Genomic DNA, 27612 nt, shown 5'->3' with positions numbered 1-27612 from the left:
TCTGAAAGGAGACAGAACCACACACCATTTGTCTCGACCATGTCAGAGGCAAAAGAAAGTCTCTGATCTTCACCCAAAGGCGGAGACGGTCTTAGGTGACAAACCTCGATACCGGGGAAGGTCAAAGACACCTTTTTGACGTCTAAGGAAACTCCCTGCCAGATCTGATCTGTCAATAAAAAATGAAGGAGGCATAATTTTGGGAGGGGCGCCCCGCACTTTTCCCGCCCAGGCTCCAGAAGATTTGAATTTTGAAAACTGGAGGTCTAACTCCTCCGAGCCGATGGCTCTCCTGAGTTGGGGCTTTTGGATGGTATCCGGGCCTCTCGAAGGCTGATCCATTGACTGGCTAGCCGGAATCTCCAAACCAGTTTTCAGAGGGAGAGGTGCCACAGGAGGGAGGGGACCCTGCTCAGGGGGAGGCTCGCAATGGTTGGCCTCCAGAAGAGAATCCTTTACCTCCTGAATTAGGATCCCCAGTGTATAACAGCGACCAGAGATCCATAAATTGACAGAAGGGAGGCTCAGTTTCCATCTCGGTGCAAATATTTTGACCGATACGAAGCTCATACATTGTTTGTGGTTGCCTTCCATTTTCACTTCTAAAACCGGTCCAAAAAGATTTCCCAGGGCTTCAACTGTTGAGATAGCCTAGACTTGCAGAGGGATGCCATATATATTGACCCAAAGTACCTCTGAACCTTGAGCATAGTCATGATTAAAAGTAGAAAGGGAGAGTAGGATACTTCCATAAGCCTTGTCTTTCTTGGCCAAAACTTCGGAGGCCATTTCCACCGATTCAAATATGAATAGAACTTCATCCTCTGATAGAAGACAAGGGCAAGGAAGGGTAGGGATGTCCCAATAGTTTTTCGCCCAGAGCCAGAGATCCTGGATGGAACCTGAGAAATCTCTCCTTTTTCCTATCAAACATGCACTTAGAATATTAGATCTCGATGCCACTTCCGGGCCCGAAATGGATAAGGACGGTATCCCTCCTTCTACCAAAGGGGTAATCAGACCGAAATCAGGCCAGCATTCTCCCTCCTGGACCAAGGTACCCGAATCCACAAGATTCGAGGGCTTTCCAGGGGGGGAGAAGCACCGCTCTCTATCCAGGTGGCACCAACGGCACCTACGCTGCCATTGAAAGTTTAAGTAATTGCAGGATGGGCAATACCAGTCCTCTTGTCGCCACCATGGTTTCGCTTTGTTCCTTGTTGTGCTCTTCTTCTGTTCTTTTCCTCTTCCTTCGTTCAGACACCATCGACATTTGCTTCTCCATTTGAAGTTGCAATAACCACAAGATGGGCAATACCAATCCCCCGGCCGCAACACCATGGTTTCGATTCCAATGGTGCTGTCCTCACCTCTGTCGGTCAGTAGCTGTTATCTTCCATTCTTGGTGATCGGCGGATCGGATTTCTATGTCTACTCGCTCCAATCCTTGGGCTCAAGAGGTTATCAGATAATGACTCCTCTTGATAGATTGTTGTTGAGATTTAATTTCCATAATTGATTTCCTTTTGATTAGAACCTATTGTTGGAACTTTTACTTGGATGAGTTGAATTCTATTGATGAAGTAAATTTAAACCACTTAACCTTTATAAAATTCTAGCAGCATTGATTCTTATGTGCTATTTATTTCAATTTAGGGATTTAAGTTGCCATTAATCCGAATCAGAAACCATTTCTTGTTCTCTTAAGTTCATAGAAATTGATCCACGAATCCTAGGCTTGCATAAACTTGGCATCAGATCTACATAACCATTTGTATTCCCTTATCCAACCTTGGATTGCATCAATTTGGTATCAGAGCTAAAATCCCTCGTAGGGTTCCATCACTTTTAGCCCTCCGAGTGTTAGGTAACACTCGTGATAGAGTCTCCCCTAGTTGTAGGCCTAAGGTAACCCATCAAACGCATGCCATGCGTTCGGTTAAGTTCCTGTTAGAGTCTAGATTAGTGACCGAGCTTGTCTGTTGGAGCATCTTTAGGTAGTAATCTAGTCTCTAGTGTTATATTTTGGTAATAGGATATATCTCAGGTTCATTAGATATCAATTTTTAGATTGTCATCATAGTTTATGGCTAGAAGTCTCCGTTCCACATATTCGGACTGGGTAATAAGGCCAATGCTCTCCATAAAAGGCAAGAACAAGCCAGTCTATTAGTAAATTTGAGTTCATTATTGTATATTTGATCAAGACAGTCAATAACGTCGAGTCCATGTTTACCATTGTTGTTAGGTTCTCCAAGCTGTCTCATTTCCTGCCGATTTGTGTAGCTAGGAAATTCTTGAGTCATTTGCGGATAACTTTATGGAGTAAAATAGGGACTACACTTCAGTTCAATAATGACTATCACCCCAGACGGAAGAATAGACATACGTGGTCAATCAAAACCTAGGAAATTTATTGAGATGCTTAGTTGGTGAGAAAGCTCTTAATGAGACTTAACTTTATCCCAGCCAGAGTTTACATATCATAGTTTCATTACTCACTCCCTTGATACTACTTATAGCCATTCTATTCCACCCCTTCGAGATCATACCCCTTTATCCTACCCTGAGACGTAGTGTTGAGGGCCTTGAGGCCATGGATTTTATTCAACACATCAAGAAGGTACAACAAGAGGCATTAGAGTGACTCAATCGAGTAATGAGAGGTATGAGATGGTTGATGATCAATTTCAGAGAAATCAATTCTACAACGTGAGGGCCTAGTCAAAACATTTCCTCAAGACGACTGATTTGTGATTGGAGTCATTCACCATCAACGCCTTAGAGATTTCACAGAGATTAGCATCAACGCTTCGTTACCATCTAGGGCATACGATATGGGCATTCGAACAACGGAGATGCGCCATGGATTTCACTAAAGATACATCGTTTGTTGGCAAATTCATTGTCTGATCGAATGTTCATGGTTGGATGTGGTGCAGCTACGACGACTTCGCGAGGATGTAATTCATCATATAGTAGACTTAAACTCGACAGACTCAAATCTTTCTCACAGAGTGCGAAATGATGTGATTGAGCCATCATCTTAGCCATTAGGTTTAGTTTCTTTATGAGATTATTGGATGTGTCATTTCTCTTTTAGGTAGTTTTTGATTTGATTTATTAGCATTTTATTTATCCTAGAAGTGGGGGATGTCCACATCGACCGATGGCTCACTTATCCTTTTAAAGCCATCTTTTATAGCCTTTTAGTACTGACCCACTTATTTTTTATTTCAGATTGGTTAAACCCCTAAAATCCATTTAAAGACCATTTAATATATATTTTAACCTATTGGTCATATCCCCTCCACATAAATAACTAAGCCCTCCATATAAATATCCACGAACCCCGGCCAAAGCCCCAATCTTGGAAAAATGTGAAAGATAACTCTCCTCCCAAAGACGGCCTTCCCTCCACTCTCTCTCCACCCATCTTCACTTTATCTTTCTGTCTTTCTCCCTTCTTGCTCACCTTCCAGCCCCATCTCACCATCTTCCTCCCTTCTTACATTCTTTTGTCCAATTCCTCTCTTTGTTCTCCCCTCTTTTTTTTTGTAGTACTATTTTTCTTTCGCCCACCTTTCTCTCTTTTGTTTTCACCCACCTTGACTTCTCTGCAGTACCACTTTCTTTCCCCCACCTTTCTATCTTTTGTTTTCACCCACCTTGATTGGGTTCATAAAAATTCTTCCTCCTTGTTTTGGTTCAAAAACTGCACGAATCTTTTCTCTCCCCTCTTTTACCCTATTGCTCCAGTCAACTAAATTACTAAGCACTCCATATAAATATATATGAACCTCCACCAATGCCCCAATCTTACAAAATTGTGTAAGAGAACCCCGCCCCCTTCCCTCCCGTCTCTCTACTCCTCTCCCACTTTATCTTTCCATCTTTCTCCTTTCTCCCTTTTCCCCTCACCTTCCATCACCCATCTCACCATCTTCCCCCCTTCTTACATTCTTTTCTCCCACTCCCCCTCTTTGTTCTCTCCTCTCTTTCTTTGCAGTACCATTTCTATATTCCCTGATTTTTCTCTCTTTTTCTTCACCCCCTTGATTGGGTTCATAAATTGTTCCTTCTTGGTTGGGTTCATAAATTGCTCCCCTTTCGGCTTCTTTCTTGATCGACGTCATCCTGCTACAATTGGCCTCCAAGAGGGGGAAAAAGGATAGCTAGAGTATAGAGATAAGGGGTTGATCTCAGCCGAGAGAGAGAGAGAGAGAGAGAGAGAGAGAGAGAGAGAGAGAGAGAGAGAGAAGAATAGACAACCAAGTACAAGAAAGAGATCAAGATAAAGAAGTATGTCATCCCAGGTATGCCAACCATAATCTTTCCCATCTTAGTTCCCCTGCTCCATACCCTAAACCTATCAACCCCATTAGCCTTATATCTTGTTAGACTCCTTTTTGGCTATAGTTAGACATTAGTTAGTAGATCTGATTTGTTTGATAAATTGTTATTGAGATCCGATTTTCTTGCTTAGTTGATTTCCTTTTAATTAGAACCTATTGTTATAACTTTTACTTGGATGAGTTGAATTCTATGGATGAACTAATTTAAAAGCCTCAGATCTTTATGAAAATTCTAGCTGTCTGATTCTTATGTGCAGTTTATTTCGATTTAGGAATGTAAGTTTCAATAAATTTGAAACTATTTATTGTGCTCCCAAGTTCTCAGAAATTGATCTGTGAATCATAGGTTTGCATAACTGTGGAAGAAGAAAGCATGTTTAATAATTTCCTTGTGTTCTTAAATTAGGACACTAGAGGATCCAATGAAAATCCAATTTGGTAGGATACAACTAATAGGCAACCTTGGACCGAATGGCAACTACTCTGAAGTTTGAAGTAGGAATTAACAGAGTTAACCAATTTCAGTTACTAGATTCATTTTTCACATTTAATGATTGTATAGGGTGATTTAGATTTTCTAGCCTGGTCTGAGTTTATCAACATCAAAGGGAGGAGAACACAGTGCCAGTGGTTTTTCTTGATTTTGTTCCACTTTTCATCGGATTGGGAGGAGGGAGAGGCCTACATTTCGATCACTCCCCTCACTTGATCAGGATTCAGGAATATGGGTTGGTTTAGCGGTTATTAATGGTTTCAATGATGAAAAACCTTCTCAGATTATTTCATCGACAAAGTCTTGCCCAAGTTCGTCTAAAGCAGGAATTTATTTAGACTACCTCAAGTCCAGAACACAATAACTCTCGACCCATTAACATATGTTGGCTCCACTTGAGTTGATCAAAAGGAAACAAGAGAAGTAGGATCTAACTAAAAGGCCAAGTGTGACATGACGATCTTAACAAAAATGATTACATTAACTGAAACATGGAAACAAAGGAGTTCAAAAGATCAAGTTATTTGACCTGCAGAGCTACTTGGGTGGCATTTTCAGCTGCAAAAAGTATAACTCCAGCACAATCCTGAAAACCATTGTTTATAAAAGTAAAAAAGCAGTCAAGAATCTATGAAAACACGGATAGAAAAAATATTAAATATATACATTTCTCATTTCAATGATACATGTTTTAATCATCAACAAGAAGACAAATTAATGATGGGAAAATGCAATAAAGAACCATACTCTTACACCTTAATAGTAAGGTGACAACAGTAAAAAAAATTCACAAATTCTCATAAATTATACACCTTAATAGTCAGGCAACTGCAATAAAAAAAATTCACAAATCCTCATAATAAATTATATACTTATCTGAAATAAATTCACATCACAAAATTAAAAGTCTAAGGGTAGCGAATGGGATGTTAAATCAATTTGAGATGGACAAAAGGTACTTATTGAAAAGCAAAAAGGCTTTCTGTCTTAAACTAATTATGAAGAACTCTCACCAATCCATATTCCACTGAATGGTGTTTATATTGTAGGCATGATCTTTGTATTATGAAAGCATCATTTCTCGTCGTCATGGCATTATTGTAATTTCTTAAAATTCTTGAGTGGGGAGTTAACCAGTCTCCCCCCTAATGATTAGATCTTAGTTTCTTCTTCTCTAACATATCTTTTCTACTCCCCCTTTGACTACATGACATTAAAGAGCTGGAAATCATTGGATGAAGAGGTATTTACCAAGGAAGCAGGATTCTTCCCTGGGAGCCTTCGATTCTCGCTTCGATTCCTGCTTTCGATTCCCGCTCTGGCAACCTTGAGTAGGATTCTTCCCTGGGAGCCTTCGATTCCCGCTTTCGATTCCCGTTTCGATTCCCGCTCTGGCAACCTTGGTATTTACTACATCTTGATCCCTTCATGGTGAAGGAGTAAGTTTCTTTGGGATCATCTAGCCATGTGGCCACTCTTCACAAGACATGGTTGGATTCCTATGAAGGTCACCCCATCTAGTAGGTTGATTTTCCTATTCTTTCCTCTTTCTGATCTGCTCCTGTGATTGTTTGGAAATTTTCTGTGAGATGGTTTGGAATGCTGTCCTTCATAGAGAGCAACTTTGACAGCTACTTTGTAGACTTCAACTGCAGTATCAACCCTGAAAAACTGGATGGCCAAAAAATAATTTATCTCCAAGTCACTCTCATGAGTCTTGATAGTTGTTGAGGGAAGGCTAATATTTGTCAACTCACTTTTTTTTTGAATAATATTTGTCAACTCACTAATTAAGTATTTGTGGTGTGGGTAAAATTATAACTATTTCTGGTGTGGTGTGGTGATGGTATGACTAGTTGACTAACTTATTAACTGTTTGGAATTGGATTCGTACAGTTTGATTTTGGCTATTTGGCATGGAAAGGAATCTCATATTTGATCCCAACTCAATTATGCAATCTATGGTTAGTTGCTTACATTTCCACGTGTATTAAGTATTAACCTACTTTGTGGCAGGTATTCCTTTGGTATTTCTAATAGATTTGGCCTCATACTCTCTTGCAATGGCTCATGATTTACTCAAAGATATACTCTCCAAAGGATGATTCTATTTATTTCTCTTGCATAGTTTTGTGGAAGTTGCCTTGAAGTTCCACTATTCTAGTTTAAATGGCATGCGTTCTTTGCCTTGGGGTATAGGAAAAGATGGTGTCTAGGACTGTTTACAAGCATCATTTTACTTGTTTAACTCAACTCAACTCAACAAAGCCTTTGTCCCAAACTAGTTGGGGTCGGCTAAATGAATCCTTTAGAAAAAATTCATTTCCATATTCTGTTTTGACGTAGGACTATAAACGGATTGTTTATTGGGCTTCTACATATTTTGATAAAAGGAATTTCATTTCCATGTCCTTTACTTGATGTGAAAACAGAAAATTTATGGCCTGTTCTTTTGATCTTTTTTCAAACATTAAGATAAACTAATGAATTATTAGGTTTATACAGTTGTCAAATCTGTTGCATGGCCATATTCTCAAAAAGTTGGAACTGGATTCCCTTATGATTGTCGCATGTGCATTTGACTTATGTGGCTCATGCTACCTTACTATTCTTGGGAAATTTCTCTCCTCACAATAAGTCTTTAAGTCGGCAATACGAATGCTTTTCAAATTGCTAATCTTGGGGATCATCATTTGAGCTATTTTGCATTTGACGCAGATTTTTTTTCTAACATTTTTAGTGGGAATGGAGATTCGCTTTATTTCATTTGATACAAATAGCATTTTTTGGGATCGACTGATATGAGTGTTTGGATATTGTCAGCATGATTTTGTTTTCTATCCAGTAGCTTTATATATAGTTGTTTACGGTCCATTTTGTAATGGAACTTATAGACAACAGATTAGTAGCAAGCCTTGGAACATGTGATATAGATGATGACGATAAAGTGACAGTGGAAGTGATGGGAATTTCTCCATTCCCCGCAATCAAGGAGAGAGATTCATCAGTAACCACGACTTTATTACGAGTAAATTAAATAGAGTAGAGGAAAAACATGGAAGGCATACCAGTCATGAAGTCTGGTGGTACTCCTAATCGACATATTTCTTTCACAACCGCAACAATAAACCAGCAATAGGTTGAAGCAGCAATAGCAACTTAAGATTCCAATATACACCAAGAACCCAAGACACAACAGGATTGCTTACACACTAAACAATCCAAGAAAAACATTAAGCTACATGTAACAATGAATTATCTTGTGTAGATTTACGCCAAACATGACCACAATTTAAGGATCATTGCTTGCCAACAAGAATAAACAGGGTGGGCCCACATTGTTGGGGGGTCCAAAGCATTCATTTGGAAGGCCCTTTCATGGATAGGATGACAACCAAAAATCAGCTCCATTGGATCATCTTAGGGTGTCCATTTGTGGGGTGAAAAAATGGGCAGATTAGTATACAAACAGTATCTGTCCATTTTCACCCCCACAAATGGACACCCTATGATGATCCAATGCAGCTGATTTTTGGTACACACCCCATCCATGATGGGGCTTTTAAATGAATGCTTAGGATCACCTCAACAATGTGGCCTCACCCTTGTTTCCTGCACTCGAGCGCAAGAACCCCTTTCTCATAAATTTATATATATCTTATACTATATAGCAGAAGAGAAATTGGAGAATTATTGTCCATTTAACACGTCAGTGTGGATGATTTTTACCGTTTTTTGCCCTCCCCACATATCTGTACATGCTATCTATGTGAGGGTAAAATAGACATTTTAGAAATTTCACCCTAAATATAGCACGTCAGCATTACTCTTTTACCATTAACCCCTTTGCTGATATCTAACATCTAACTCTATGAGAAATTATTTGAGGGTAAAATTGTAATCTACATACGAAAAGTACCGACACAGGGTACCTGTCTATAACAATTACAGGGAAAAACTACCAAGAAGAGGTAAAAACTACGTTCTATTACTCATGCAGGACACTTGCAAAATATTGACGGATTCAGGGCACCTGAAGAGGAACAACAATTATGGAAACCTCTATCGATTGGAGGGCTAGGATCAGCCTATATCGATTGGAGGGCTACGATCAACCAATGGAAATGATTTTACGGGCACAACCGATTGATGTTGTGTTCCATCACATGGACGGTTTGGATCAACCTATAACCCTCTATAGATCGGAGGGTTCGGATCAACCTATGAAATATATATATTCTAATAGAATTACACATCACTTTTTTTGACTTTTTTTAACAAAGGCACCCATTCAACCCACATATTTTCAATCCTACCCCCTCCTTTATGCTTTTTAACAAAGGCACCCATTAAAGCCTAACCATCCGATTTAAGAGGAACAACATATTATGGAAACCTCTATAGATTGGACGGCTAGGATCAGCCTATGGGAATGATTTTTGGGGCACAACCTGTTTATGTTGTGTTCCATCACATGGACGGTTTGGATCAACCTATAATGTGGTCCGTACAATTCTTTTCAGCATGTGCATCGCACGGGGTTTTTTACTAGTGTATATATATATATATATATATATATATATATATATATATACACACTAGTAAAAAAAATTTACCCCTGTAAGCATGTGTAAATTCAAGTAGCTGGAAATAGATAGTTTCAAATTAGTATGGATAAATAAGTCAACACTTTCTCACTTTTGTCGAATGTGCTTATGCGGTGGTAGGTACCATTACACATGATTGATTTTGTAGTGAAGTGCTTCCCATGGCTAAACTTGCAAATGCTTTATGTAGATCATGGTTGAAATTTTCTTTTGATTGCTTACTTTGCTATACAAGGTGGAGTTTCCAGTTACCAAGTAAAAATTAAGTGGGTTTTGGGATGAAGTCACTTCAAGTTATTTTTATTCACTAACAAGTATTGAATATAAATGATGGTCTTGTGAAAAGAGTGTTCATTAAATTCTTGAATGAGTTTCAGTCTTGGAAAAATAATTAAAGCTGCAGTGAAATTATAATTTTTTTAAATGGTAGCTATAGAGAAATTTTAAGGATTCCGAAAAAAGAACTCGCATGCAAAATATCTTTCATTGATCAAACACTTAACCGTGAAACGTCAACATTACTTAAAAGAGATAAAATAGCACTGGAGAACATAAAGACATAAAAGAAAAAATCTGGAAAAATATGACATCGAGGGTGACCTTCCTATCGATTATTCCATTATCACAATCCCTAGCAACAGAATACACGAACGACCTGAAAAAGTGAGATCAATTAAGTGCTAGAAGTGATGATTGCAACCTAGAAACAATTTGCAAGATATAGGAGTGCTTACCTTGATGACTGTAAGGAAGTATACATGTCAGCCAGTTTTCCCTGTATTTCCACGTTGGTGCACAATGGTGTCAGTTGCAAGCGAAAAAAATGTTCGCCTCACTGAGAAAATTAGCTTGGTTGAGAGCTAATTAGAACCTGTATTAGCTGAAACTCCCCAATTGGACGACCAAATTGTTCTCGCTGGCGAACATAAGGAATAACAACATCAAGACATGCCTGCATTAGACCAAGAGGCCCCCCTGCCAAAACAAGCCTCTCCAAATCTAGCCCTGACATCATAACATAAACACCTGTAACAAAAAAAATGCAGCACTATCAACCTAGGAAAAAGTAGATTCATAATATCTTTAAATATTACGCAAGAATAGATACCTATACTATACTAAACAGGAAAGGTGGTGACATTCCTTTAATGATGGTGTTGAAGTTCAAGAAAACTAAATGTTTTTTTTTTTTTTACAATTATTTCACTATTTTACATAGGAAAAATAAAATATTACCATCACTTACCATAAAAGTATTCATAGTTATCTTAGAAAGAGGGGTTGGATGCCTAAAAAGAGCTGGACTCCCCAAACTCCCACCGCTCCCTCACTTCACCAATCATCACTGTATAGGTGGAGGACCAGTCCAATGATCTGGACCATTCATTATATAGGGCCCTACTGTGGAATACGATGTGAGACGGGTGGCGACCAGATGTCCTAACCATCAGATCACGTGTGTGCCCACTGTAAAATAGTCATATAGCACCATCTCTAGGATGTATTTATGTTTGCACTCATTGCCTAATGCCTGTGACTTTCTCTAGTACAAAAAAATGGAATTCCATGGTAACAGAATTCATAGACGAGTCTTGACTCGAGCCCACCAATTATCACATTGTAAAAGAGATAGTATTACCACATCTGACAGAACTTAAAAACCACCCAAAATTCATCTTCAATAAAAGAAAGAGAACCTGTAAGTATGTAATCCTATTGCACCATCATTTCCCAAAAAACCCCAAACAAAAAGGTTCTCTACTTATCATTCAAAAAGAAAAAAAAAAAGGTTCTCTACTTAATGTTTCCAGCAACAAGAATATAACCATTTGGATACTCTCTGAAACTAGGTGCTATCGTGATCCTTTTTACGTAAATGGGTACATAGTAGACTAGTAAAATGGAACAACATAAACATATGTCAAATGAAATGGTTCCTCGGAACAAACTTTGTGTATCTCTTCAGTTGAAGTAGTGTATTAAACTTTGTAAAATAAGATGTGTTTTCAAAGGTCAATATCGGGATTGAAGGCACTATGCAGTAGAAAACATAGTAACATTCCTCAACAAATATTGGTTGTGGAGCTGTATAGTTGTATACGTTTGTATTTCCAACTACAAATGCTGACGAATGACACTTATTTCACTTGATTATTTCAGTAGTAAAACCAAAAAACAAATTGTATTAAAAACACGTACTCACCATCCCATACTTGATATTTGATCCAACAGCAGCTCTCTTTTTTAGAAGCTGCTGTTGGATCAAATATCAAGTGTGGTACTTCTGACGCACCACCTTTATGTGTCTGTATGCCATTTCATCATATAATCTCTCTCTCTCTCTCTCTCTCTCTCTCTCTCTCTCTCTCTCTCTCTCTCTCTCTCTCTCTCTCTCTCTCTCTCTCTCTCTCTCTCACACACACACACAGAGATATATATATATATATATATATATATATATATATATATATCAGAAAACGGTTCCTACACATGTGTAGATAAGTTATCTACACACTAGCTTAAAATATAGTGGGGGCCATATTATTTGGGTGATCCAAACCATTCATTTTTAAGGCCCTCACATAGATAGGGTGTCCACAAAAAATCAGATCCATAGGATCATCCTAACCATTCGAACTGTGGAGGCAAAAAATGGACTAATTTGTGAAGGTTTAAAGACATCCATTTTACCTCCACAAATCGTAGGGTTGGGATGATCCTATGGATCTGATTTTTTGTAGACACCCTATCTATGTGAGGGCCTCTAAAATGGATGGCTTGGATCACCCAAACAATGTGGGCCCCTACTGTATTTTAAGCTAGTGTGTAGAGAACTCTCTACACATATGTGTAGGAACCGTTTTCTCATATATATATATATATATATATATATATATATATATATATATATATATATATATATTATATATACATACACACACACACACACTAGTAAAAAACCCCGTGCGATGCACGGGCCGACAAAGAACTGTACGGACCACATCATCGGTTGATCCAAACCGTCCATGTGATGGAACACATCATAAATAGGTTGTGCCCGTAAAATCATTTCCATAGGCTGATCCTAGCCCTCCAATCGATAGAGGTTTCCATAATATGTTGTTCCTCTTAAGGTGCCCGGAATTCGTCAATATTTTTAAAGCTATCCTGCATCCGTAGTATTATGTAACACATCCACCCAATCCATAATTTACCAAAGCAAAAACGTCACTATGTTGATTTTGCAAAGCAAAAAAATTATAAAAGCATAAAGGAGGGGGGTAGGATTGAAAATATGGGGGTTGAATGGGTGCCTTTGTTTAAAAAAGTCAAAAAAAGTGATGTGTAATTCTCATAGAATTTTGGGAGAAATTCAAATAATTCTCTCCTTTTCTCTTCTGCTATATAGTATATAGATATATATGATTGCTTTTTATTGTCATGTACATATATGTATGTGTACTAGGTTGAGGGGTTTTTCTTAATACATATAAAATGAAATAACGGAGCAGTTTGGCCATGTCATTATTAGTTGGGTTAAGTAGGTAATGTTGTATACTTTGCTCCCAAAAAGGCCATTTTAGTCTTATTTTACGCTCGGGTTCCAAATTCGAAACCAGTTAGATAAGATTTCTCTCTAAATACATTCTTTCATAATTCAGAAGCTAAGGTTTCAACAACTATTCTTGATTACTATCAAGATCCAAACCCAATCCAAAACGCAACCATAAGCATAATAAAATAATAACAGAATTTTAAATCTAAGTAGAATCATCGGTACACATTTCAGAAGTACTATTTCCAATTGATAGTAGAGTTCTAATGATATATATAGATATGTGTGTGTGTGTGTGTGTGTGTGTGTGTGTTCTGCACTACTATTGGACAAATTCATCCACAAAATAAAATAAATAATTAGCAAAAACAACTAAGAGGACTACATATAGTCCCTGTAGTAGCTTTCAAGGAATATCAATTATAAATTGAAGATTATTCAAAAAAAAAGAAAAAAGAATAAACTTCTCTTGCTGCTGGCATGAAAAAATTTTTGCGGCTACAATATTAGCAAAATCTCTACAACGATATTACCTTTCCCTTCCTGTCCAAGAATATTTTCTTCCGGAACAAAGCAGTTCTCAAAAACAAGTTCGCATCTGTAAAATAATTTCAAAGAGTAAAAAATAATTACATTTTCACAGATAAAGAAAAGCTAGAAATAGATAAACATTGATGAGAATGTAAAACATACGTGTCACTTCCACGCATCCCAAGTTTGTCTAATTTCTGGGCAGTACTGAATCTGCATGAACAAGTATAATGATTGGCATGGATTCCAAGTCAATCAAAGGCACAGGTAAAATTGGCTGCAAGCTTGAATAGATAACAATGTGATGTGCCAATTCCCAAAATCAGTACAGGAAAAAAGTCATTAATCGTAGAACATCACAACAACCAATTCATAGACAACCTATGGATAAAAGTGTATTATAAAAGTTTTTCAACCACAAAGGTAATATTCTACTACTTCACTTTAGATATGGTCATCTGTTTTCCCATCTTCCACTTGCTCATCTTGCTATTGTGTTCTCTTCTTGATTGGTTGAGGATGATCCAACTTTCCGAGGAAGCTTTTCTAAATGACTTTGGGACCTCAATAATTCCTATCCCTCTGGCTCCTACTCTGGCATGTGAGGATACATTGTATTGTGGATGTCAGTGTGGCAGCCTTGCGACGGGATGCACACTCTCCTTTAATCTCACGTCCAATGAACTCTAGTTCATAAAACTGTCTCAACAAACGACACATAAAACCTTCTGTATAGCCAATGGCCAGAACTTGTACCACTTATGGTGATCACTATGTCCGACCAATATGCATGAGAAAACATTTGGGCCCTGTTCGTTTCAGGTTGTGACAAACGATTGTGAGCTCCTCATCCGATTATTGGCTCAAAATCTGACTGTGCATCACCAACTGGGTTGCTTTCACCAACAACCATTTTCCAGGACAAAATATCACCTTTCTCTGAACTAACATGGTGATATAAACATTTACACCTCAAGATCTGTTGATACATATGCTTTGTCTTTATTGGGGACATAGTGGTCTTTTGTGACTTTTCTACTAATGGGATACAGTTGTAATTACTTATTACTAATGGGACCGACCCCCACCCACCACCCACAAAATAATTAAGCTCCAACATTCTCCTCTTCTCTCCCTTCCTCAACCTATCTCTTATTACTACAAGTGATCTCCTACATTGTATTAGAGCTTGGGGGTAGTGTTGTTTGTCCGTGTTCTGCTCAAGGTGACGTTGTGAGCAGTCGTACGGTTGATGTCAGCAGCCATATGGACCAATGGTTGGACTGATGAACCATGTTCTCCAAAAAGGTATGGGTTATTATGGTTTATGAAGCCTGTTCCATCATTTCTCAAGGCTATTTGGGTTTCTGTTGAGATTTCGCCAGAAATTCCTAAACAAAGAAAAGTGATTGGGTGTCTAAGGCGTGGAGAAGCCGTATACCTAGAATTTTTTTGGCTGGGTAACGGAATTATTTTAATCAAGTCTTACTCCCAGACCATAGAATCTGGTCTCTCTTGATTTATTTTGAAGGAGTTGTGAAGTTTTTCTCTCTTGAAAATTTGCTTGTCCGTTACCGGTTGTTCACAGGAGAGCTAGGTTCTCATTTCAAAATGCCCTACTTAATTTTTTCTGTGAGTTTTTGGAGTGTAGCAGAGGGGATGTCGATGGAACAGACTCTGAAACTACTTCTATGGGCTCTTGGAACTCCCGGAAATGCGTCTATTGGAGTAAACAATGGTGACTTGATACATACGCAGATTACTACAGTGAAGTTTGATGGAACGAACTACCTTGAGTGGTCTCAATCCACCAGAATGTATATTGGTGGAAGAGAAAATTGGGGTATATTAAAGATAGAAACAAACCAGCAAGTGAATTGATCCTCCATATGACAAATGGGAATGCGACAATCTGATGGTAATGTCCTGGTTAATGAATTTCATACTGCCCCACACTAGTAGGGGATAGTTGTAATAAAAAGCGAGAGAAAATATGGGACAAGGCAGCCTGCACCTACTCGCAGAAGAAGATCGCCCGGGTGTATCGATTGAGGCAAGAAGTTTCCCATATCTGACAAGGGGTGAAGAGCCAATCAATGAATTACTCTACTCTTTTGAGTCCATGGGAAGTGTTGGGCAACTACCAGTTGCTCGAATGTGAAGCAGAGAAGAGAGAAGGGCATCGAGAATAGTTCGAAAAGAACAATAACTTTTTTCCTAGTTGGGCTGAATGTTAAGTATGAACTGACTCGTGTTCAGATTTTGGGAAGTAATGAGATACTCTCATTGGATGGAGTATATTCTTTGTTTCAGAGTGAGGAATCCAGGGAAAAAGCTATGTAGCACAAGTCCACCATTGATCATTCAGGCGAAGTCTCATCCTTTACTCAATCCAAAGGGGGAAAAGGGGGCCATCAGAAGGCCAGGTAAGTTGATGATAAAGACAAACTCAAGTGTGATCATTGTGAAAAAATCCTACACTAGAGATACATGTTGGGAGTTATATAGTCGACCACCTGGGTTCAATAGAAATAGTCAGAAAGGGCATAACTTTGAATCAGTTACAAATATTGTCCATCTTCAAATCTTCAGAGTTATATAGTTGACCCCCTAGGTTCAATAGAAATTGTTAGAAAGGGCATATTTTCAAATCAGTTTGTCATCTTCGAATCTTCAGCATCTCACTCAGGCCTGAATGTGTCGACTGCTACCTCTCTCCTGTTATTAGTTCCCCGATCATGGATAGCCTTTCCAAATCTAAGTTATTAGTTCGTCACTTTTGTCTTCATATAGCCTGTTCTCAGGAAGGGGTAAAGTGAGAATTTCTTATGGCTCCTTATCCTTAATTTTTGGAAAAGGAGACATCAAGATGGATGATCACTTGTCTCTCTCCTTTGTTCTTCATGTTTCTAGTTTATCCAAAAATTTGTCATCTATTAGTAGTTCACTAAGGTTCTAAACTACAACATAAGATTCATTCCAACCCATTATGTATTTCAGGACATGGCAACGATAAAGATTTGCAGTGGTCGCGAAGCAGCGGGTCCTTATCTCCTGGACGCTCGCCATACTTCAACATTTCATTCCTATAGTCATAGTAGTAGTAATTTTGACTGGATTAGGTAGTAGCACATCTAGTTGGGTCATTTATCCTTTTCTTCTGTGAAATTAATGTTTCCTGAGTTGTTTTTGTGTATGTCTTTGAGTAGTCTTCAGTGTGAGGTTTATCAGACATCCAAGCATTATAGAACTTCATTTCCACCAAGCAGTAATGAATGATTTTCTTCCTCTGTTGAAACTGATCATCATGATGTGTTGGGGGGTGGCCAGTTGTTGCTTTGGAAGGTTATCACTACTTCATTAGTTTTGTATATGATTTTTCCTGATAAACTTGGATATATTCAATGAAGATTCGAGATGAAATGCCTCGGATGATAAAAACTGTTTCAAAAAATGGTATTTACCCAATCTGAGAAGAAGATGAAGATTTTCATATTTAGTAATTTGTGAGACTTCTTAGAACGAACACAGATAGGACCAATATTAAGCTACTTTAGGGATAAGGAATCCATGTATGAACCCGGGGAGTTAACATTTAATAGAAAAATGCTAAAGAATACTTCAATGGAGAACTGAAAGGTTACATAGAAGAACGTGGAGTGGTTCAGCAGAGCAGTTGTGCATATATTCCATGGCAGAATGGGGTAGCTGAAAGGAAGAACTTACATTAACCAAAAGTGACCAGAGGATTACTCATGAGTAAGAATGTCCCCAAACATTTCTAGGTCAATGTTTTCCTTAAGCATATATATCCCTTTTGTGTGGTTGAATACCCTAAGAAAACTCCACACGCAACTTTAGCATCTAATTTCATGCGGTTAGGGCCCAAGATATGAATGAAGCAAAGACACCGAAAAACAAGAGTATTAAACTCATCCTAACCAGAACACACTATTTGGAAAGGAGACTTCAACTTGTGAACTCGGTATAACATACGATTTATGTCCATCCAGTGTTAGGCCTACGCTCTGTTACAGTGGATGTCAACTTCTTCGAGTTGTGTTCCCTGCTCTCTCTCTCTCTCTCTCTCTCTCTCTCTCTCTCTCTCTCTCTCTCTCTCTCTCTCTCTCTCTCTGTGGTGGTGGTGTGCGTGTGTGGTCGTGGGGGGGGGGGGGGGGGGGGGGGGGGGCATGGGCATAATGCGAATGAAATGAGGTATTCCCTTCCAGTCCCTATCCCTGCCAGTCCATCTTCTACTCCAATTGAGCTGACTCCTATTATTATAGGTGAATTGTTGGTGTTGGAATATGTAACATGCCTAAGGGCATAATGGACTTTGTGCTCTTTTATGCTTTAGTATAAATACATGAGTAAGGGGGAGATCTCTCCAACTTATTCATTTCTCTCTAACTCTTTCTTTCAACATGGTATCAGAGCCCTAGGGAGCGTGCCCTAGGGACCTCCATTGAAGACCTCTTGTCTTCTCCTTCTCCACGCCGCCGCCATCCGCCTCCATGCCCTAGACCTCTCTCTCTATCCTTTTTTTCCTTTCTCTCTCCTTTATTTTTCTTGGCTCTCTCCCTCTCCCTCTTGCTCGCACCCCGCCCCCTCCTCCCTTTCGGCCCAACCCTCTCCCTTGTCCCTCCCCTCTCACACTCTCTCTCCTCCCTCCCCCTCCCCCCCTCGCTCGCATCCCCATCCCTCCCCCCCCCCCCCTCCCCTCTAAGGATACCCTTCCCCCTTTTTCAGGATACCCCCCTCTCTCGGGTACACCCCTGCCCCCTCCAATTTTTTCTCCCATTCCTCTCTCCCCTAACCCTAACCTTAATCCCACTCCTAAACCTAGTGTCTTGATGCACTAGATTCTTACTTTCAGAATACCTTTTTTTGTCTTCTTCACGGCTCCACCTTTGTGATTCATGGATTCCGTCTCGAAGTGTTCCTTCGATGTCTGCCCTCCTTGGAACTGTGTAGCGTCCTCGGGTTGCCCTAGTTTGTCCCTCCTATCAGTTCTCGTTGTTTGTTATGCATTGTCGTTGTCAGGGTAGTCATTTCTTTTGTCATTCGTCATTATGGATCCGGTGATTGAGAATCCATCGACAGGAGTGGTTCCTGTCATCAGTCCGACACCCTTTTCGGCTTCTTCATCTTCATCTTCGATCTCTGTGGATGATTCCTTCCCACAGATGACTACTGTTAAGTTAGATGGGACAAACTATGTAACTTGAAAGGCTGCCGTCGAAACCTATCTTGTTGCTCGTGGCAAGGCCCACGTTATTCGTCGTGACCCCCCTCCTAAAACCGATTCCCACACATGATCGGTGGGAATAGGAGGATGCTCTCGTCCGTACTCTTTTGTGGCAGAGCATGGCTCCTCACATAGCCGGTCCTCTGATGCTGCTCCCTACCGCCAAGCAGATCTGGGATCAGATTACTCTGCTTTACTCTGGTGTAGCCAACATTAGTCATATCTGCTCCACGTATTCTGAGTGGATCCGCCTTCAGCGTGGTGATCTTTCTCTTGCCACTCACTACAGCCAGTTTGTGGCTTTATGTCAGCAACTTGATGTCTTCATGCCCCTCACGACAGATCTCACTGATGCTGCTCGCCAGAGGGACCAGATTCGTGTAGTTCAGTACCTGGAGAGTTTGGGCCCGAAGTACACATCTCCGTCAGCAGATTATTGGATCTGGCTCTATTCCCTCACTCACAGAGGTTTACTCCATGTGTTTATTAGACCATTTGCTTTAAACTCATATCCTCGGTCTAGTAATCATCCATTCATATTCAAAGTGTGATTGTTTTATGAATGGAGCAACTCAAAATGGTTAAAGGTGATTAAACTTGAATCAAGGGCCTATGTGCTTAGAACTCTAACATTTAGATTAGATGCACAAAGATAGGGGGGCTTTCACTTTGTATGTGTAAAACTCTATAAGCAAGAAACAATTAATATCAAAAAGTTATATTATAGTTCAGAGCATATCAATGCTCCGGTAGAGACTTGTTTGCTTATTGTCAAGAGATTCCCTACATGATGCAACATGTGAACTTGTAAGGTTAAGTCATAGATCTAAGCATATCCTTGCTCAGGTAGATACTTATCTGCTTCAAGAGTTCCAAATGAAGCCCAAGTATTCAAATAATTCACCTGCTTAATAATTTTGTCTGTCATGCCCTTCCACGTAGGTTTCTCCTAGGGCCAATGACAAATAAATAGGGGGAGAGCCAAATGGTTGCTTTTTCATGTTTATATAGACCAATGTGATATGCTCACATAGTCTATTGCCCCCATAATTGTGCATAACTTACATATATTTTCAAACAAACAAAAAATCTGCTTATCATGCTCTTTTACCTTGTTTTACTTTTTGATAAGCATCATATGAGGTTCATTGATACATCATATATACTTTGAATAACTCTTATGAGTTGTTCTTCATCTTTACACCTCACTTGCACTTTCACTTGCATATCCCTACCTTTTTGCTGTTGCCAAAAGGGGGAGAATTTTGGGAATTGATTAGGTAGTCCATATCTTATATGCATTTCGTGCTTTACATTCATATATTACACTTGTGCATATAGTGAGGGGGAGCATTGCTTAAATTGATTATTGTAGTTAATGCTCATTCATATATTTGCTTAATATCTCCTGCCTCCTTTGGCCGTGAAGGCCAGGGCGGTGGTCGCGCTGGTGGTGGCCGTGGTCGGTCGTTTTGCACTCATTGTCAGCGAGAGGGCCATCGCATTGACATTTGCTACACTCTTCATCCCGAGCTTCATCAGGCACGCTAGGCGCACCTAGGAGCTACAACTTCTGATCTTCCTCAGCACTTTGCCTCAGCTACTGTGCCAGTTGATGACACGTATACCTTATTCGTGCTGATTATGAGGAGTTGCAGGGGCTTCTCCTTAGTGCTTCCTTCTACTGCAGGTTTTGCACAGCCAGATAGCTCACCCACTACCCTCCTGTCTAGCTCAGGGTCATGGATTATTGATTCTGGAGCCTCCAACCACATGACTGGTAACTCTTCTCAGCTTACATCTTTTAGGTCATTTCCATCTGCATTTCAGTCCATCACTCTTGCTAATGGGTCCACGACTCCCATCACTAGTGTTGGCACTAACTGCCCTCAACCTAGTCTCACCTTATCCTCTGTTCTATGTGTACCTAGATCTCCATTTAGTTTGTTTTTGGTTAGTCAAATTACTAAAACCCTCCATTGCTCTGTCTCATTTTACCCTTCTTATTGCCTGTTTCAGGATCTCTCGACTGGGAAGACGATTGGAACAGGTTGTGAGGTGGATGGACTCTATCATCTTGACTGTCGGCCACCTACTGTTTTACATAGCTTTGTGGATGCTTTTTAGTTGCATTGTCGCCTCAGCCATCCCTCACTTCAGCGGCTTCAACAGACACATCTTGTTCCAGGACGTATTTCCGTTTTTCATTGCGAGTCGTGTGAACTCGGGAAACACCATCGTGTGTCATTTCCGTCTCGGGTTGTTAGTAGGGTGTCTAGTTTATTCCAGTTAGTTCATTCTTATGTATGAGGACCCTCTAGGGTCGCGTCTAGTACTGGATTTAAGTACTTTATTGTCTTTATTGATGATTTTTCTTGCATGACATGGGTATATTTTCTTAAAGACCGTTCTCAAGTGTTCTTTGCTTTTCACACATTTCATTCTGAAATTAAAAATCAATACAATTGCAACATTAAACGCCTCTATACTGATAATGCTAGGGAATATTTTTCTGGCTCGCATGGGTTTCAAGACTATCTGTCTAGCCATGGGATTCTCCATCAGTCCTCTTGTGCATACACCTCCCAACAGAACGGTGTCGCCGAGAGGAAGTTTCGTTATTTGCTTGAGGTAGCCCGTACTCTCATCTTTCAGATGCACGTGCCTAAGATGTACTAGAGTGATGCCATCCTCACTGCCTGCTTCTTAGCCAATCGCCTTCGTTCGTTAGTCCTTAGTGGTGCCTCGTCCTTTGCGGTTTTGAACTCAGGACAGGATCCCTTTCCTTTCACACCTCGTGTTTTTGGCTGTGTCTGTTTTGTCCATCATCGGCATGATAAACTTAATCATCGCTCCGAACGTTGTGTCTTTCTGGGGTACTCACGTACACAGAAGGGGTATCGTTGCTATAGTCTTAGCCTGCGACACTGGTTTGTGTCCGCTGATGTTAGTCCTCTTCCTCTACCAGTCCTGCCAGACTCTGTTGTGATAACACCTGCTCCTGCACCACCTCCAGTTATTGATCCTACTGCTCTTGTCCCGTCGGCGGAGCCACTTCATCCAACAACTATAAAGCAGTATCAACGCCGCAAGCACAAAGATGGATCCATGCCACTTCTCGAACCGTCCTCTTCCCAGACGGTGATCCCAGTCTCCAGTTCTCAGGTATCATCTCTCCCATCCTCAGCTGTGATTTCAGATTCACCTATTGCGTCTCGTACACGACGTCACTCTACTGCGCATCATATATCCAATTTTGTTTCCTATGATAATCTAATCCCTACCTTCAAAGGTTTTGTCTCCTCTTTGTCCTCTATGTCTTTACCGCAGTCTGTGGCTGAGACTCTTGCACATCCGGGCTAGCGCGATGCCATGAACCTGAAAATGGGAGCTCTTCATAGTAATGAGACATGGGATCTGGTTCATCTACCCTCCGGTGCTCGTCTTGTGCTTGTAGGTGGGTATTCTCTATTAAATATCTACCTGATGGTACTGTTGAGCGCTTAAAGGCGCGGCTGGTGGCGAAGGGATATACTCAGACTTTCGGCGTTGATTACACTGAGACCTTCAACCCAATTGCGAAGATATCGTCTGTTCGGGTGCTTCTTTCTTTGGCCGTGAATCATGGGTGGCCTCTGCATCAGTTGGATGTGAAGAATGCATTTCTTCATGGCGACCTGACTGAGGAGGTGTATATGGAGCAACCCCAGGCTATGTTGCTCGGGGGGAGACATCCTCCTATGTGTGTCACCAGCGCAAGTCACTTTATGGCCTCAAGCAATCTCTACGAGCGTGGTTTGGGAGGTTCAGTGAGGTAGTCATGCGCTTTGGAATGAAACAATGTGCAATAGACCACTCGGTCTTCAGTCATCACTCTTCAGCTGGGTGTATTTTGTTGATAGTGTGCGTTGATGACATCATCATCACAGGCAATGATTCACGAGGTATACAGCAGTTAAATGCCTTCTTACAAAAGGAATTTTCCACCAAGGATTTGGGTCACCTCGGGTACTTTCTTCGGATAGAGGTAGCCCGTTCTTCCAAAGGCTTGTCTCTATCACAAAGAAAGTATGTTTTGGATTTGTTAGAAGAGACAGGCAATCTTGGGGTCAAACCAGCTTCTGCACCTATGGACCCTAATGTGAAGCTTGTTCCAGAAGAAGGTGATTTGTTGGAAGACCCTGGCAGATACCAAAGGCTAGTTGGTAAGCTCATATATCTTACAGTTACTTGTCCAGAGTGGCCAGTCAGTATATGAGCTCTCTACGTACCTCTCACTAGATTGCGGTAGTCCAAATCCTCAAGTACTTGAAAATGGCTCCAGGAAAGGGCTTGTTGTTCAAAAGGCATGGTCATATGAAGATTGAAGGTTTCTCTGATGCAGATTGGGCTGGATCTCCAGCAGATAGAAGATCCACGACTGAGTATTGTACATTTGTAGAAGGTAACCTAGTTTCATGGAGAAGCAAGAAGCAAGATGTCATGGCTAAGTCTAGTGCAGAAGCGGAATACAGAGCAATGGCACACACAAGCACCGAACTCATTTGGCTGCACTCACTTCTACTTGAGAATGGTTTTGTTTCATCTTCTCAATCACAGTTGTACTGTGATAAAAAAGCTGCCATACACATTGCTACCAATCTAGTCTTCCATGAGCGCACAAAAGACATTGAATTAGATTGTCATTTTATTTGTCAGAGAATCCAGAAGGGAGAGATATGCATTGTGTTTACTCGGTCCGTGGATCAGTTAGCCGATATGTTTACAAAGTCTTTGAATAGGGATAAATTGAGTGATATATGTAACAAGCTAGGAATGTATAATATATACATTCCTGCTTGAGGGGGAGTGTTCGAATATGTAACATGCCTAAGGGCATAATGGATACATGAGAAAGGGGGAGATCTCTCCAACTTATTCATTTCACTCTAACTCTTTCTCTCAACAGTTGGAAAAGGAATAACAGTTATAATCGAAGCAAAAGAAAACTCATGCGGGGCACTCTGATCTAACTACCTCTTCGGAGCCAAGTATATCATTTGTTTGTCCTTATCTTAGTCCTACCCCTTCTTCTGATGTTCCTATTGAACCTAGTGATTTTCCAATTTCTTTATAGAAAGCGAGACACCTCTGTCAGCTCATTTCTCACTTTGTATCGTATGAGGTTGTATCTCCATAGCATGCTTTTGTCTCCTCTATTTCTTCTGTGTCTTGTCCTTCAAGGGTTAGAGGTTGTTTCTCATCTAGAATGGCAAGAAGCTATGGCAGAAGAAAGGAAGGCCAGAATACAAAATGGCAAATGGGATCTAGGGGATTTTCCTAAAGGGAAGAAACCAGTACTGTGAACTCTTCTTGGCCGTTCTATCAGTTGGATTCAAAATGTCATTGTACAAGGTGAGCAAGGTTTGAAATTTCGGTTTCTATATCGGTTTCGGCGTTGGCCAAAATCAAAATTTCGGCCGAAATGCCGAAATTTCAGCCTGAATTCGATAAAAAATCAGAACATTAATTTTTTTGGACCATTCAAAAAAAAAAAAAAAAAAAAAAAAAAACATTAATTTTTTTGGTTGGCCAAAAATTATGAAAATCCGGAAAAAAGGAAAATTTGGCTGAAATTTCAGCCGAAATTAACGAAGCAATCTCCTAGGGCCTGGTTTGAAAGATTTAGTCACAACGACGAACTTGGGCCATTCCCAAAGTCATGCTGACAGACCCTCTTTATTAAGAAGGAGGGAGAGCTCCTAACAACTTTAATCGTATGTGTAAGATGATATTGTGGTAACCGGAAATGTTCCATCAGAAGTGGAGAAGTTGATGAGGTTCCGCATAAAGGAATTTGAGATCAATGGGGAACCTGAAATATTTCTTGAAAGTAGAGGTAGCTAGATCGACAAGGGAGATCTTCATTCCTCAGAGGAAGTATATTCTCGATTTACTCAAGGACACTGGGAAGTTAGGTGCAAAGCTTGACACTCCTATTGATCTTAACCATAAGAGAAGTGATAGTGAGGGGGTTGCTTCTCAATAAGGGGGAATTATAGAGAATGGTGAGGAGGTTGCTTTGTTTGTCCCTAACACGACTAGACTTTACATATGTTGTAAGTGTAATAAGTAAATTTATGCATGCTCCTCGGGTTTCCTGTTGGTAGGAAGCAGAAAGCGTTCTTAGATAATTGAAGTTCCTAGGAAGGGGTTTGTTGTTTTCTAATCATGGGAACCTAAGGCTAAGAGGCATTTACAAATGTGGACTGGGTAGGAGCCAGAGTTTTTTTATCTTTTTGAATGGCAAAAATATATCATTAATAAAAAGAACAAATACAAGGCCGACCGAGCTAGTAAGCGAGGAAGAGGAAAGGAAAAAAAGAACAAGGAAAGATCGATCATCCCTCTACCACTATCTATTGTCCTTTTATAGGTGAAAACCTAATTTCATGGAGGATTAAGAAGCAATCGGTTGTAGCCTGATCAATCGTGAAAGCAGAATACAAAGCTATGACGCATGGTGTGGCTGAGTTATTTTAGCTAAGGATATTACTCCAAGACTCGGGAATGAAGGTAGACATGCCTATGAAGTTGTATTATCACAAAAGGCTGCTATCAACTCATCACCCTGTCTAGAATGACCGCACTAAGCACATTGAAGATGACAAGCACATTGTTCGGGAAAGAATAACTTCAATTGACGTTTGCCATTCATGAAGACGGGTGATCAACCCGATGATATATTAACTACAGGTGTTGTTAAACCAAAATTGGAGTCTATACTGTATAAGGTGGGCTTGATTAATTTCTATGGTCAGATTGAGGGGGAGTGATGATTTATAATGTTTTGTCTCTATGGGGAACATAGTTGTCTTTGGTAGTGTTTTTTTTACTACTGGTGACATAGTTGTAATTATCATATCAGTTTATTACTTAATACAAAAGGGGGGGGTAGACACCCCCCCATGATTGAGATCCAATATTCTCCTCATCTCCTCTCCTCTTCTCTCCCTTCTTCAGTTCTTCCTCAATCTCTCTTACTACTACATGTGATCTCCTACTAGACTAAAATGAGAATTTTTTTTTTCCCCATATAGCTAATGCAAAGCCATCAATTTTTTATAGCTATTAAAGAACTACCTTCAAGAATTCATTTTCAGCCTTAAGTGAAAACGTCTCTTACTAGTTCTTACCACAAGTCTGCACAAATCTGTGGTCAAAAGTTGAGCTTAATATTTCGGAAGTTAACAATACATTACATTAGGCATGGATAGGTGCAAAGGCATCTAAGCTTGACACATCTCTATTGTGTCATCAATTTTGAAGTTCAGTCTAATCCCATTAGCATCCAATGATGCTTTTCCCTATGGCGCACATGATAAATGTATAGTTCTTTAGTATACCATTCATCTCCATTCAAGATGGTTTAGAGCCTTATCAATAAATCCAGGAATGATATCATGTGAAGTGATCTTGGAAAGAAAGGTTATGTAAGCTAGAGATATCAAATGGCATGAACGAAAGCAGCTCCTACGATGGTTTGGTTACTAAATGTCCTTTAATCAAATGTTTGAAAACTTAGAAAGAAACTTGCCCATAAGGAATCAAAGGTTCATTTGAAGGACGGCCATAAAAACTGTAGAAAAACCGAGAAATACTTTCTCGAATACGGATCGAACGAGATGTGCAGCAAAAAACATCAAGAAACGATGCAAGAACACATTCACACAAGAAAGTGAGAAACACGGGATTTATGTGGTTCGGCAATGCCTGAGTCCACGGGGGAAGATTTTCACTATTTCGGTCTAGGGTTACAAACTCTCTTCTTCTTGGCCAAGAAATACAAAGAAAAACTCAAACCTCGTAACCCTAACATGTGGCTTATATATCAATCCCACTACATGAAGAAATTTACAGCATGTGCATCGCGCACATTAGTCCGTCAGGGTCATGTATAATTCCATTTCTAGAATACAAGACATCTGCACAACAATAACTATGGTTCCAGCCTCTGTTGTTAAAATCTTCCGATTTAAGATTTGAATCTTACGATTCAAATCGATTCGTGGGTTGAACGATTCAAATCAGACAAATTATCTTTTTTCATAAAAATCTTATGATTGAAGTACAATTCGACTTTGAATCGTCCAATTTTTACGATTTTTACGATTCTGTCTGTTTTCGATTTTGAGTACTGATTCTGATTTCAAAATGAAAATCATTTCAAAATGCTTTGTTTATTGCCGACATTTCTTTATTTGATGATTATTATAGATTTGAGTATGTGCTTTGTTTATTGTTGTGATAAATTATATAATGATTTATTATATGATGAATCTAGTTTGTGCTTTGTTTAGTAATTTATTGAGCAATGAATATGGTTTGTACTTCGGATTACTAATCATGGAATTTTATATTTAATTTAATAGTTTCAAATGGAAAATAGATAATTACTCATTTTATTCTTATTTTTTACCTTTTTATATTTTTTAATATTTTTTCTCATTTTTATATATAAATCTGAAAAAATCTTACGATTTACGATTCGATGCGATTCAAACGCTGTTACGATTTACGATTCAATTCCGATTTTTAGAACCTTGGTCCCAGTTATGGATACGGAAAAGGGAACGTGAACTAAGATACAACTCGGCATTTTCTAAATCTTGGACACAGATGTGGATAGAAGTATTTCATACCATGAAATAGGACATGTGATCTTTATAAATAATAAATAACATAAAAGTTACGAGGTTTAACTTAGAAGATGGAACTAATACTAAATTTAAAATAGCATTTATATGATTCACACACTCAAAATTATAATGCAAATTTGCAAG

The 27612-nt window shown here is 39.5% G+C and overlaps 1 protein-coding gene across 4 annotated transcripts in view; it reads right to left on the bottom strand.

The window, feature by feature from the left end:
• IVD (isovaleryl-CoA-dehydrogenase) overlaps positions 1 to 27612 on the bottom strand; it is a 61664-nt gene that overhangs the window by 16797 nt on the left and 17255 nt on the right. For all 4 annotated transcript variants that reach the window (XM_077383374.1, XM_077383375.1, XM_077383376.1 and 1 more), the window contains 6 exons: positions 13705 to 13755; positions 13545 to 13609; positions 10327 to 10481; positions 10190 to 10230; positions 10056 to 10110; positions 5378 to 5434 (listed from right to left, as the gene is read on the bottom strand). In XM_077383374.1, coding sequence (XP_077239489.1) covers positions 5378 to 5434; positions 10056 to 10110; positions 10190 to 10230; positions 10327 to 10481; positions 13545 to 13609; positions 13705 to 13755 — 424 coding nt within the window. The remainder of the gene's footprint in view (positions 1 to 5377; positions 5435 to 10055; positions 10111 to 10189; positions 10231 to 10326; positions 10482 to 13544; positions 13610 to 13704; positions 13756 to 27612) is intronic.

The sequence above is a fragment of the Tasmannia lanceolata genome, unplaced genomic scaffold (genome assembly GCF_043159265.1).
Source record: "Tasmannia lanceolata isolate RefF3 unplaced genomic scaffold, GAP_Taslan_0.1 ptg000006l, whole genome shotgun sequence".
Lineage (NCBI taxonomy): Eukaryota > Viridiplantae > Streptophyta > Magnoliopsida > Canellales > Winteraceae > Tasmannia > Tasmannia lanceolata.
This window is presented reverse-complemented; position numbering and strand designations above follow the sequence as displayed.